This window comes from Rhinolophus sinicus, chromosome 14 (assembly GCF_057876585.1).
Source record: "Rhinolophus sinicus isolate RSI-liver-muscle chromosome 14, RSI-T2T, whole genome shotgun sequence".
NCBI classification, from domain to species: Eukaryota; Metazoa; Chordata; class Mammalia; order Chiroptera; family Rhinolophidae; genus Rhinolophus; species Rhinolophus sinicus.
In genome coordinates, this window is record NC_142514.1 from 74,900,041 (window position 1) to 74,915,639 (window position 15,599).

Genomic DNA, 15,599 nt, shown 5'->3' on the forward strand with positions numbered 1-15,599 from the left:
TCAGAGAACCGTGCTTTTCCTTCAGACCCTCTTCAATGGAGAACATAGACATATATGACAGAAAATTGCATGGTACATTAGCCACAAATATCTTCAGCTTTATTACGTAGGTAGAACGGCAAGGGGAAAGAAAAAATACAATGTGGCAAACGGAGATTAGGATGGAAGAAAAAGCTAGTCACATTCTAATAAATTTTACTAGAGATCACTGTCCAAAATGTCGATATCTCATTGTAATGACAGACTCTGAAGTTGTTTTATATTGCAGACTCAAACACTCCTAGAATTTCTGATTTGAAGGGACATTCCATGTCATACAATGTACAACTCAGGAAACTGAGAGCCAGTGACATTGTGTGGGTTGGTAAATAAGACTCTGCTAGCAGTAGAACAAGTATTTCAACACAGCTCTTTATTTTCTCAATCCAGGATTCTTGCCCATCACAGCAACAGACTTCAGGGCGGCTTAAAGCAAAGGTGCACTTGCATTTTCAGAGTTACAATAAAGACTGAATGTATTAGAAACCATCTTTTATAAGGACATTTCAATTATTATTTCCTTATTACTCAATAAAACATATGCTTTACTATAAAAGACTAGTACTGATAAACTTCTTTAAAATCCATCCAGTTGATATCCTAACTGAAGATTCTGCAAATGAGCTTTTCCCCTTCAAACTAGTAAACAAATGAAATTGGTACTTATTCTCTCAGTCTCAGAAGTAAATGAGATATATATATGTGTGTGTATGCTGCATGCTTGCATGCTTGGTAGTTTTACAGAATGAACTTTTACAAGAAAAGATGCACATCTAAAAAGATTAGCTACAAACTGTTAAAATTAACCCAGCATGCTTTCTCTATAACATTACTAACAATATTAAGTTTTCTAAGGAACGGTCAATGGCATTACCTAATAAATGACATTCTACAACTGTCTGATTGAGTAAATTTTTCTAATTATCAAACAAATTTTTCAAGAAAACAAAAATCATATTAAAAGTTTTTATCTACTCACGTCTGAGGTGTCAAATTACTCTATACTATCAATTTTTTCACTTCGCTGTGATACATGATTTTATTGACAATTTTTGTTTTTAAATAAAGTATGTTTTTAAACAAATTTTTCATGAATGACCATAATTTTACTGTATATTTTACTTTGCTATTGAAGTTTTAGATACTGTACCTTTAACATGACCTGGTTTCTACTTTATATTTCTATTTTTACAGAACCCAACTATAAAGTACTAAAGGAGAATTATCAATACAATTTACTATTGTTTTAAGAACAGTCATATCAAAACAGAAAATACCACAATTAATCTACAACTTCACCCTCTATTTGAAAAGTGTAATGAAGCTGCTAATATTATTTTTCTCTAAGTTTATAGTCTCAACTATTCTCACTACATTTTACCAAGCAAAAATAGTAGATTCTTTCAATAAAGACTAAAACTTTTCAAGATGCACACTAAAGCCATATGATATGCATGCAGAGCATAAAGCAATGTAGCACATGCCAATTCTCTTGTTAGTCATAATAAAGGAAGACCACACCACATGAAAACATTTTTCTATTTTTAAGTAATTAAATATTTTAAAATTACATTGTCATGTTTTCTAGGTGAGCCTCAAAGCAGTATTAATTGATTTACTTGGCATTTTTTTATCAATAACTCCTATTAAAGAGAAATTAGAACCTTGGGACTTCAAATTGTTATATCTAAGAATACAAAATACCTGATGAAAATAATTAATATACAAACTTAAATATTGGGATGTTTAAATTTCTAAACCATTTTACATTAACAGTTTTCACAAACGTCTAGACTACAATAATACATCTTATAAGAATTCAACAACACTTCTATTCTCACCTTCATTCAGTCTGCCAAGGCACTAGGAAGATTTGCAAGAGTTAACATGTAAGCCCAATTTCACAGTAGGCAAGCCCTTGTTAATATTTACACGAGGAAGGATGGGGTTCCTTTACCAGACAGATCAGTGGACCACTAACAACAGTAGGATTGGGTCATGGGAAACCTGAGAGGTTCAAGCTTAAACTAATTTCCTTTCCTGTTTTGAACAATCAAATCCAGTGAACCATTATAACAGTGTGTTATGTGAAAACTACAGTAAGATCATCAACATAACAAACTATTCAACACACTGCACTCTCCCCAACCCCACCCCAAATGAAGAAATCAGGAATTAATGAAATACCCAAATCTTCATATAAATTCCATTAATATGTAAAAGGTGGTTTCAAACCATAAGAAAAAGCATCTTTAAATAGAAAAGGAAATATAAGTGATTATCACATTAAAGCAATGCACTTAAATTTAAGACAAACCAAAAACATATAAAACAATTCTGAAGCCATCATAAAGAAGCAGAAACCACCTGGGGGGGATACATTTAAGCTTTTATTTGAGTTTTGAAAGTGTTGATGGCTGACAAAGTTTGGACAAACTTAAAGTTACTTAACTATTTTTATTTAAAACAAAAGTAAACATAATGACCATTTCCAATGTTTAAAGAAGACTCAAGAGCATCTATTGTATATTTTGTAGAAGATAAATAATATTGTTGCTGCTCAGTAGTATGTGTGTGGCTGGAAACAGGACTGATAATTTGTCTAACTAAGTTATGAAGTCATAGAAATACAGGCAAGATATGACTTGGTGTTTTCTCTCATAGACAGTCCTGTTCAGCCATTATTCCAAACCAAGGTATAGAATAAGGTGATGTGAAAATTCAACTCAAAGTCCTATGGTAGAACTTTAGCTGTTTGGAACTATAAAAAAATTTGCCAACTCTTATTTCTAAAAATATTATTATTTAAAAAGTGCTACCTAAGACAGGTACAATGAACAATAAGAAGTTCATTCTAGAAATGATGTATGTAGATGTACAGAGGAAAATAGGTAGGTTAGAATCCCATTGTTAATTTGGGGGAACCAAAGGAGGGAAAAGAAAGGAAAGGACATAAACTGATACATTTAAGAAGGTGGCAAAAAGCAATTGCTACCGTACTGTAATCACATATAACATGGTACATAACACGAACAGGCTCATTGACAAAAACTAAATAACAGCAGTAAATTCCTTGCTCCTTGAATTATTAGAAATTAGAAGTTACCATGTATTTAATTGCACAGGTGCGACTAGGACATATGCCCATTATGTCAACCAAATGCACAACTTTTTCCACTATGTTCAGCCTGTAGTAACTGAATCAGAAATTACATGTGAGGATGCATAAAAGGGTCCTTTCAAAGCATATTTTGAAAATCAACAAAATTATTTACTGAAAACAAATACTGACAGAGCAAATGTACCTTTGTAGTACACTACTGTCGCAGATATAAAATGCTCCATATCCAAGCTCAATTCACTTATTCATTATGCTTGGAAAACATCCTCAAGTAAATCTTATTGGACTTTGTAGGGCAGTTCATCATTAACACTGATAAAAACACACTTGATATAGTTCCGGTTGCAATTTACGAAGAGTTTATGCTCTGAATTAGCATCAAATGCAAAGTACAAAATCTGACAGAGTGAATTTTAATAGCAATGTGCTAAATAAGAAAGAGCTGTTTGGTGAGGTGCCCTGGGGATTTAGGTCACTCTAATCCAGGGGTGTCCAAACTTTTTTCAACATTTTTCACCAAGGGCCAAATATGTGGTAAAATACACAAACAGCCGGGCCACTCACGGAAGTGAAGTGCGTATTGGCTCACCTGGTTTATTTAAGTAAACTAAATATATTTTTGGAATTTGCTACGGGCCATTTAACAATGGATCATGGGCTGCAGTTGGCCCACGGGCCGCAGTTTGGACACCCCTGCTCTAATCCAAGATCACTTCAGTTACTGAGAAGTTAGGGGAAACAGAAAATCAACTAAATGTACAGATTGTACCATATAGGCAAAGTCTTGAATTACCAACACTTGGAGGCATTTGGAATTAGACTGAATGAAATAGCAGCAAACATATCAGTAACAATAGAGACCTCTTTTATTAAAGGTTGACTGGTGAAGAAATATGACTTAACAGTAAAAAACTTTTTTAAATTTCAATGGCAATATTTACTTGCAATTATTTGTCTTAAATTATCCAGTTAGACTATCTTTTGCAAAGAATTTATTTAAGATATTTTTTGTTTTGAGGACTTCATGTACACAAATGAGAAGAAATACAAATGTGTATTCCCTTCAGAGCTTTCACACAAAAAAAGTTTTAATGACCATGTAAACCAAGACTAAGGCCCTTATGAGTATTTTTAAAAGAAAGAAATGAACATAAATCCTTTAAACACTGTATTTCTCCCCCTAGATTCAGTTACATATTTTATTGAATTATTAAGATGACACAGAAGAAAATTCTAAATTCATTGTAATCTGGTCTCTCCTAAAACAAATGCTACAAAATAGATGGAATTTTCAGGCCACTATTGAAATAATGAGGATTCATTCAAAATAAGTTAAAATGGTCCATCTTGTTCCAACTGAGACAAATGGAATATGCTTTGTACAGTTTTATGTTAATGACAAGATTTAAATGCTTTCAGCATCAATGTATCTTACGACTACATTTTCTAAAACACTACTTGGTACAGCATAAGGCGTAATAAGAAGAATGAAAACAGGCTGTGGCAGAGGCTGATGTCCAAACCCTGTTCAGGGAAGACGTGTGAAGCGAGACCAAGGAATCAAATGTGGAACCAGACAGCGACGGCAAAACCCTCTTGTCGAGCTGCAGCCCATCTGGCCCTCCCGTGTGGACCCTTGCTTCTCCACAGAGCATTTATCAATCAGGGTCCCAGCAAAGCAGATGGCACACTGAGATACTGAAGAGATTTTTTAAAAGGGACTATTTACTGAAGTTTGGCAAGGTTAGGAAAACCAACAAGAGACAATGCAGTACTCTAAGGCTAGCGACAGTGGGCTGTTTCCACCCCTGGGCCTGAAAACTCAAAGGAAAGGAACAGTTACAGGAACTTGGAGAAAAAGAATAGAGGGGACCACGTGACAGAAGCTGTGGCCTTCAGGGGAGGGAAGCAACCCGTTCAGGATGAGCAGGGAAGGGGGGGGCTGTGAGGGGAACAAACACTCCTGTCTCAGGCTCCAGTCACACTTCCAGTCTCCAAAGGGTTAAATCCAACGAGACGCCAGATAACAAGGATCCACTGATGCCAGTCACACAGGTCAGCGTCCATGAACACACAGCAGGTGGAAGTAGGTGAAGAATGGATCTTGAGGGGCAAACTGAACTGACCCACTTCTGTGCAAGACCCTAAGATGAAAGTGAAGCAAACTGCAAGTAACACAGAAGACACAACAAACAGCACAACTGGTTGGAGCAAAAGGCCTAGGTATGGAACTAATGGAAGACAAAGTGAAAATGGCAGATCGGGGTAGCAGATCACACTAAGAAGTCACAAATTAATTTGGGTAATGGGCAACCACTGAAGGCACATACACAGGAAAGCAAAATATTAGGTTGGTGCAAAAGTAATTGCGGTTTTTGCAATTATTTTTAACCTTTTAAGCCACAATTACTTTTGCACCAACCTAATAATATGAGGACAGTGGCAGCAGTATCCAGTCAGACTGAAAGGAGAGTCACTGGTCAGTTGGGTTATTCCAGCAGTCTAGGTATTAAGGAGATAGTAGTAAGAAATAGATATTAATATGAATTGATCCCCTAGTATGTTCTGCATATCTCAAAAGTCTTATCCATTTAACCCTCTCAATTTTAAACTGAGAAAACTGAGCCTCAGAAAAGTAACATGCTGAAAGACAATAAGCAACCAGTTAAGTGCTACAAAGGCCACATTATTTCACTAACTTGTGCTGTCTAGATGAAGTATTGGCAATAGCAATAGTAAATAAAGAAGAGAAGCTCACTGACAGGCCTTATTCTGAGATGAACCAGATCTCAGATGAGTCACTTAATCCCTCCCTAGCTCAGCTTCCTCATCTGCAAACTAAGGACACGCAAAAAATTATTTCTTCCATCGCTAAAATTCTCTTGTTGCATTACTACGACTTAATTCATCACCCTTCCCACCCTCAAACCAGGCCTGCCAATAAACATCCCTGTCAACTTCATCTTCAATTCATATCTTGCTGTAGACTCTTAGAACTAGATCCAACTGCCAATAAATCCACTTGAGCCCAAACTACTCAGTGAGAAGAAGCCATCCTTAATTAACCCAACAGGGAGGTAGGTATAGGCCTGTGATATTGTGATATAATAAAAAAATATAATTTGGTCTTCATCCCCAGTTCCTGATACAGAGTTCCTAAACCTCATAATTTCCTGATTGACGGGGATGAGTGGAGAATTTTTTGTTGTCATTCAACATAAGCCCCTTGCAACTGTATCTGAGTTTATGCTAATGAGGAAATTCTTGAAGGATGGGCGTGGCAACCAGAGGAGCCAACCATGTGAAGTTCAATCAGCAACGGCCAATGATTTGATCAATCCTACCTATATAATATAGTGGAGCCTCCAGAAAAACCCCAAGTGATGGGGTTTGGAGAGTTCCCAAGCTGGTGAAACATTGGGGTGCTGGGAGAGCGGCACACCCACAGAGGGCATGGAACCTGTGTCCCTTTCTACATACTCTGCCCTGTGCATTTCTTCCATGTGGGTGCTCCTGAGTTATATCCTTTACAATAAAGTAGTAACAGTAAGCAAAGGGCTTTCCTGAGTCCTGTGAGCTGTTCTAGCAAATCATCCAATCTGAGGAGAGGGTTGTAGGAACCTGATTTAAAGCTGGCCTGTCAGAAGCACAGGTGACAATCTGGACTTGTGATTGGCATCTGAAGTGGTGGCAGCCTTGTGAGACTGAGCCTTTAACCTGTGACATCTGCACTAACTCTGGTTAGTCAGTGTCAGAACTGCTGGGTGTGGAAAACCTAAACATTTGGTGTCAAAGTATTGTGAGTACAGAACAATATAATTTACCTTTACCTTCTATGATTTCCTATAGAAATTATATCTCTGCAAGCCATCTGGCAGCCTCCTGAGCACAACGTTAACTACTATTCATCATTTTTAACAGACTAATTTCTAGGGTGGCTTTAGGTTCACAGCAAAATTGAGCAGAAAGTAGGAAGTTCCCACATATCCCCTCCCTTCCCCCACCACACTCCCCATTGTTTTACCCACAGCCCGCACCAGGGTGGTACATGTGTTACAATCGATGCACCTATATGGACACATCATTATCCACAGCTCACGTTACCATTCACTTATGGTGGTGTACATTCTCTGGGTTTGGACACCTGTACAATGACAGGTACCAGCATTACAGTACTGTACAGAATAGTACCACTGCCCTAAAAATCCTCTGTGCTCCATCTAGTCACCCTTTCTCCCCCTTCGATAACCCCTGGTAACCACTGATCTTTTTACTGTCTGCATAGTTTTATCTTTTCCAGAAAGTTATATGGTTGGAATCACAGAGTATGTAGCCTTTTCAGATTGGCTTCTTTCTCTTAGTAATGTACTTTTACACTTCCTCCGTGTCTTATCATGGCTTCGTAGCTCATTGCTTTTCAGCACAGAGTAATATTTCACCATCTGGAAGTACCACAGTGTATTCATCCATTCACTGAAGGACATCTTGGCTGCTTCCAAGTTTTTGCAATTATGAATAAAGCTGCTATAAACACCTGTGTGCAGGTTTTTGTGTGGACATAAGTTTTGAACTCCTTTGGATAAGAACCAAAGAGTGCAACTGCTGGATCAGATGGAAAGAGTATGTTTAGTTTTGTAAGAAACCACCAAACTGTTTCCCAAAGTGGATGTACCATTTTGCACTCCTACCAGCTATGAATCCTGTTGCTCCACATCCTCGTCAGCATTTGGTTTCTCAGTGTTTTGGATTCTGGCCCTTATAATATGTGCGTGGTGGTAGCTCATTGTTGTTTCCATTTCCAACTCACTAATGACATATGATGTGGAGCATCTATCTCTTTATATGTGTCTTTGTCATGTTACATGTTCTTTTGTGAACTTTCTGTTCAGGTCTTTGGTCTATTTTTTAAATCAGGTTGTTTAGTTTCTTATTAATGAATTTTAAGAGTTCTTTGTACATTTTAAATAAGAGTCCTTTATCAGATACGTCTTTTCCAACTATTTTCTCATGGTCTATGGCTTATCTTCTCATTCTCTTAACAGTATCTTTTGCAGAGCAGAAGTTTTTAATTTTAATGAAGTCCAGCTTATCAATTCTTTCTTTCATGAATCATGCCTTGGGTGTTGCATCTAAAAAGTCACTGCAATACCCAAGGTCACCTAGATTTTCTCCTGTGTTATCTTCACCTCCATTCACGTCTTGAAAAAAATTATTCTGTGGCCAGTATGGACCTGATTCTCAAACAGAAGATAAATAAGGCAACAATACCCTCAAGCATCCTAAAGCACTGCTTTAAGCAGCTCAATCAAACAACCATTAAGGCAGTGATTCTCCACTGGGCGAGAGCAGAGAAGTTATGGCATAGTGTGAATAGAGTGTCAAGCTTAACAGCGCAGGCACTGGAGCTACAATGGCCAGAGTTCAGATCCCAGCTCTGCCACTTACTGGCTGTGTGTCCTTGTGTTTCAACTCCCTCATCTGAAAAATTAGGATAATATTTGTATCTACTTGACAGAACTCTTGTGGAGATTACATAACTTGATGCATGTGAAGTACTTAGCACAGTGCTTGTCACACTGTAAGTGCACAATAAACGATAGTATTCTGGATTCTCCAAGATGGGGTTGAGGGACAGTTTGAAAAAAACATTCAAAATTATCACTACTAAAAAATTTTAATCATATTTCACTTTATTTTGGAATTTCAACAGATTAATGTATAGTCTCATTCTCATCTTCTGTAATCATCAATCTCTATTAAATCAAAGACTCAAAATTAATGAGCATTAATAACAGCATATGGAAGGTAGTAGATATAAGCCAGCAGGAAAAGTGTGTGGTTAAAACTATCTATTTGGTGGAAGTAGTCTATTTGTTTAAAAAAAAAAAAAAATTTCTATTCTATAACAAGATAAAATTTTAAGTGAGACCCTCAATTCATTTAACTTAATATTTCAATATCATATTACTGGTTTTCATTTGTGCTAATCTAACAGAGGAAAATAAACTATTACTATTTAAAAATTAACTACAGAATTAAGGATGGCTTATTTCTCAGTGACATCCATAAGAATCTGTTTCAATGAACATTGGTTAATGAAAGAAGCAAAACATAATTCTACTACTATTTTCTAGTGCAGTAACTATAAAAATTACACCTGGAAATGGTATCAAAATTGAACACTTTAAAGTACTTTTAAAGAGGAAAACTGCAACTAATTATGTGATATGAAAACATGCAAATGTCAGTGTTATCGCAATAAAACTGAAAAGAACATACAAAATCATTTCCTTATTTCAAAATTGTTTAAACTCTATCTTCCTGATCTGAGACATAAATTAAATCTATTTTAATAACAATAAAAATAAGATTTAAAAAAACAAAAACAAAAAAACTATGACCTGACTCACTTGAAAGCTAATCAAATATATGTCTCCTATATGGGACCAGTCAATGCATGAAACAATCAGGGACAAAATTTTATGATTTTTATATCTAAAACAAAAATTTTCATAAAATGCTCAATAAATAAAAACTAAGTGGTATCTTTATAATATAGTTCAAACAATATATACCTCTGCTATCTCACTTTCAACAATTACCTTTAATTGTTTCCTCCACAACTTCCACTACTCGATCTATTTGTTGAACCTAAAAAGAAAACAAACTGTTAAACAAGCAGTTTACACAGAGAAGAAATATTAATTTGTACTTATACTTCTGCTTAAGTCAACATTACACATTTTCTAAGCACACAAATGTAGGTTTTCTTCAATTAATGCATTTGAAGATATTATAAAAAATATTCTATGTTAACGTTTTATGTTACAATGCAGTATGAAATTATAACTCTCCTGACCTCTAATGACAATTGAAATACTACATTTAAATGAACTGCCTGGAGTTCTGTTAGGAGAGTCTATCAACATAAACTCAAAATGTTCTAAGATATAAACTGAAGTTTAATTAAAACATGTCTTTCACACAGGGATTAAAGAAAAGTGGTATAAAATGACAACCTACACAAAAAGACATGCTGATATTAAGGAGATTTACCCCAAGTTCTATGCTTTATTATTTAACACTGAAACCCCTTTTAATGAAGTTCTACCGTGTGCTGGGAACGGTGCTCACATCCATGCACTACAGAGTCAAATAATAACAATTCCTGCCCTAGACACCAGTGCCTAAGGAAGATTTCCCAGGGTGGCATGGGATCACAGAGGAAAGGTAATAAAATCTGACTGAATGATCCAGGAATGCTTCTCAGGGAATCAAAGGTGACTCTTATGGGATATACAGGATTAGGCTAGAAGACGCTCACCCAGGAGACTGGATTACAGTGGTTGAAGGTTAGAAGGAAAATGAAAAAAGCAAAGAAGCTAAAGGAACACATAAAGAATAGATCATAAGTTGATATTACTTCTACCTTAAAAATCCTCAACTCATCACTGTTTTATTACAGAAGCTATGATACATATTCACTGAAAAAATTCAAACAAAACAGAAATATAAAGAGGAAATCAAGTAACCCTTAACATCCTTCATCTTCCATTTCCATTTCTCAGATGAAACCTCTCCTAATAGCTCGATGAGTAGCTACCAAGATATTCTTCAGTGCTAAACATTTATAAATACAGTAGTACCCCGTATCCAGGAAGGATGCGTTCCAAGACTCCCAGTGGATGCCTGAAACCACAGACAGCATTGAGCCCTTTATATACTATGTTTTATCCTACCATGTTTCCCTGAGAATAAGACCTAGACGGACAATCAGCTCTAATGCATCTTTTGGGGCAAAAATTAATGTAAGACCTGGTATTATATATTATATTATGTAAGACCGGGTCTTACAGTAAAATAAGACCGGGTTTTATGTAAATTTTTGCTCCAAAAGATGCAGTAGAGCTGATTGCGCAGGTAGGTCTTATTTTCAGGGAAACACGGTATACATACATACCTATGGTAAAGTTTAATTTAAAAATTAGTCACAGTAAGAGATTAACAACAATAACTTACAACAAAATAGGGCAATTATAATAATACACTATAATAAAAGTTATGTTCCTATGGTCCTCTCACTCTCTGATAACCGATCCGATAACTAAGATGGCTACTAAGTGACTAATGGGCAGGTAGCATATACAGCGTGGAGATGCTGGACAAAGAGATGGTTCATGTCCTGGAGGGGAAAGGGCAGGACAGCGCAGGATGGTGCGAGATTTCGTTCATGCTACTCAGAACAGCATGCAATTTAAAGCTTATGAATTGTTTATTTCTGAACATTTCCATTTAACCAGATAGTGGTTGACTACATATAACCAAAACTGCAGAAAGTGAAACCATGAATAAGGGAGGACTAACGTAGTTCTGTTCCGTATTTTTTTTTTTTTTTTTTACAAATTATGAGATAGCTAGCTAGATGCTGGATAAAATAAGACCTGCCCCTTGATTTGTTCTCTATACATCATCAGTACATTTTACTAGTCGCCCCAATCCCATAACACATTAATCCGAATCCATTCCCATACTGATGGACATTTATGCTATTTCTAATCTTTCATTATTGTACAACGATGCTGCAAAGAACTCAACTAAGACAAAAAGAACCTTTTTTAAAAACTTTATTAAAAATGCAATGGCGAATCTATTTAAAATTTTCCTTTGTCTTACAGGAAATAAGGAAAGACTTGTGAGAACACACTTGAATCCAGCTCTGCCTCTGACCACTGAGCCCAGCATGATTGGTGGCAGTAGCAATATAATTGGGAAACTGTCAAAGCAAAGGAAATCTCAGAGAATATTGGATCTTTAGTCCCACACAAACCTACCTAACTGAAGATTGTGCTTACTTGGAATCATTACAAGCATTAGGTTCTGGTTTTATTAACAAAGTCCACGTGGTTTCCTTAAAGAATGTGATCAAAGCCAGGATAACAAAAAGTTCAAAGAGGAGCAAGCAGTGTCGAATGCTACAGAGATAGCAAGTAACATTAAGACTACAGTGGGTATGCCTGATTTAACGAGGCGCTCAGTGAAGTTAAGGGAGGCGGGGAGGAGTTCAATAGTAATGAATCTTAAATAAGAAAACGGTGGGGTGATCACGTCGTGAGTTAGATAAATGTCTAATCACTATGTTGTACACCTGAAACTAATATAGTACTGTATGTCAACTATAGTTGAAAAAGAAAGAAAATGGTGACAGCTAATATAGACTACTCTTTCAAAAAGCTGGGTAGACAGGGAAGGAGGAAGAGGACTCCTGGTAGCTAGGAGAAACTGAGTGTATATATGTTTTGGTTTGGGTTAATGAATTCAATTGACGGATTGATAGATTGATTGATTGATTGATTGATTGATTGAGGGCATGGGAAGTACATTCTGAGTGGAGAAAAAGTAGTTGAAGATAAAAGTAATAACTGATGGAGCAAGTTCGTTCAGAAAGTGGAGTAGGTAAGATCCACAACAAGGGTAGAGACACAAGCTGAGAATGGGACAGGGGCCAAGTTGTCTTCTTGTGAAACAAGGGGTTATAAGAAAAGCGTGGGAATGGATGCCAGCTAGTACTGTCACTGAAGTCACATAGAATGCTAAGCTATGCTATGAGTGAGAAAGCATACTGTCAAATAAGAACAAAGTGAATGTTTAAAATACCTGTTGAAAATTTAGTATCTATTTAAAACAAACAAACAAAAGTGATGACTAGGGACACATAAAAATTGCCGGACAGTATTAAGATACCAGTTGAAATTAAAAACCATGATTTTTTAACAATGACTCCATGTACAGCTGTAATTTTTCTTAGAGCCCAGTAATTCTCGTGTAGGAACCAAACAGTTAGATAAATGGATAGTTCCAAGGTTCGTTCATTCCGTCATTCATTCATTGAGTCTGTCAGTCATCATTTATTGAACATCTAACATATACTAGGATGGTTCAAAAAGCTAGGGAAACAGCAGTGAAAGACTTATCGATGGATTTGAAGGATATGGAAGAAAATAAGTTAATTATAAATTTTGGATAAGATACACCTTGGAGAATACGTTAGATAGGGAAAGAAGTAGTGCCAGAAATGAGAAAACAAGTGGCTGGGGATTGGGGAAAAGAAGGAAGAAATAAAAGAGAGAGTGGGAAAGAGGGACAGTGGCAGGAAAGATAAAAAGGAGGAATGAATACAGGAGTTTATAAGTAGGGTACAGATACAAGCATTTAGTACTTTTGAAAAACAGTAAAGTCTAAGATCAGGTTATAAGGACAAGTTGCTAAAACAGGATGAAAGTGGTAACAACTTGAGTTGAGAAAAAAGAGAGAGGTTAGAGTGTTGATGACATGACAACATGAGGACATTCAGACTGCCCGAGACATTACAGACATGGTAGGATAAGGAAGAGTGGGTCAAATTTCCCAGGGAATGTGGGTGAATGAGAAGATATGAGTTGAGGAAAGAAGACAGAGAATAAAAGGAATAAATTATGAGGTAATTCAATGATGGAACCAAAATAACAATGCTTATGTATGTTAGAGATATAACAGCTCAAAGGGAGCACTGCTCCCAGTCAGGCAGCACATGGGCCGAATAAGCAACCATATTTGTACAGAAGAGTCAGAATCACAAGTGCAGGAAACAGTTAAAGGTTAAAAAGTTGAGGGTAAGCTAAAACCATAAAATTCTTAGAAGAAAACAGAATCATAAATCTGTTTAATCACTAAAGGAACCTTGGATTAGACAACAGTTTCTTAGATATTACACCAAAAACATAAGCAACAAAGAAAAGATAAACTAAAATTAAAACTTCTTGGTGCATCACAAAACACCATCAAGAAAGTAACAAGACAACACAGAAAATTAAGAGAAAATTTTTGCAAATAATAAATGTGATAAAGGACTTACATCTAGACTATATAAAGAACTCAGATAACTCAATTACACAAACACAAATACACCATTTAAAAATGGGCAAAAGGTCTGAATAGACATTTCTCCAAGGAAGATATACAAACGGCCAATAAGCACATGAAAAGATGTTCAACATCATTAGTCAACCAGGGAATTCAAATCAAAACTAAAATGTAGAAATGGAGAATTATTGTTTAATGGGTATAGATTTTTAATTCTGGAGATGGATGGTGGTGATGGTTGCACAACAGCGTGAATGTACTTAATGCCACTTAGTACACATAAAATTATTTAAAATAATATATTTTATGTTATGCATATTTGCCATAATGAGATACTACTTCATACCCACTAGGGTGGCTACAATAAAAAAGCATACAATAACAAGGTGGGTGAAGATACGGAGAAATTGGAACCCTCATACATTGCTAGTGGGAAAGCAGTAAAATGGTGCAGTTGCTTTAGAAAACAATCTGGCAGAACCTCAAATGTTAAACATCGAGTTATCATATGGTCCAATAATTCCAAGCCTAGCTATGTATCCAACAGAAATGAAAACATATGTCCACATAACAACTTGCAAATGAGAGTTCATAGCAGCATTATTTATAACAGCCAAAAGGTGGAAACAACCAAAGTTCCATTAACTGATAAACAAAAGGTGACATATCCATACAGTGAAATATCATTAAACCATAAAAGGGAATGAAGTATTGATATATGCTAAAACACTATGCCAAGTGAAAGAAGCCAGACAAAAAGTCAAGTATTATAATTCCATGTATAATAAATAGCCAGAATAGGGTACTCTTCAGAGACAAAGTAGAGTAGTACTTGCCTATGGATGTGTGGTGAAAGAAATGGGAGAAGCTGATAAGGAGTATTGGATTTCTTTTTGGAGTGATGAAAATATGCTAAAATTGATCATGGTGATGGCTTCACAACTCTGTGAATATACTAAAAACCAATGAATTACACATGTGAAATGGGAGAATTGTATGATATGTGAATTATATCTCAAAAAAAGCTGTTATTACAAAAAAAAAAAAAAAATGTTGAGGGTGGTCAAATGTTCTAATGTCAAATCAAGGTCATGAAACTCAAGGAAAAACTGAAACATTCCAAATTAAAGCAGACTAAAGGGACCTAACAACTGAATGCAACTTTGGATCTGGGATGTTTCTTTTCTTATAAAGAACATTATTGGGACAATTGGCAAGATATTAATAAGATTTGCACACTAACATATAGTATTATATCAAAATTATTTCCTGATTTTTATAATTGTACTATAGTGATATAAAATAATGTCTTCTTTTTAATTTTTATTTTTGTATGAGAATGTCTTTATTTTTTAAATATAGGGGTATTTAGAAGTTGAGAGGCATCATGTTTGTATATTACACTCAACAGGATCAGAAAAAAAGGTGTGTATATAAAAAGAGAGTGATGGCAAATTTTTAAAATATTAACATTTGGGGAATCTGGGTAACATGTATATGGTAATTATTTTTGCAGCTTTTCTGTGAGCGTAAAATTATG

At 35.7% G+C, this 15,599-nt stretch overlaps 1 protein-coding gene across 4 annotated transcripts in view; it reads right to left on the bottom strand.

The window, feature by feature from the left end:
• The window catches only part of CDKAL1 (CDKAL1 threonylcarbamoyladenosine tRNA methylthiotransferase), a 616,068-nt gene that overhangs the window by 409,797 nt on the left and 190,672 nt on the right, over positions 1 to 15,599 (bottom strand). For all 4 annotated transcript variants that reach the window (XM_019734280.3, XM_019734279.3, XM_074335173.2 and 1 more), the window contains exon 7: positions 9,763 to 9,811. In XM_019734280.3, the coding sequence (XP_019589839.3) occupies positions 9,763 to 9,811 (49 nt within the window). The remainder of the gene's footprint in view (positions 1 to 9,762; positions 9,812 to 15,599) is intronic.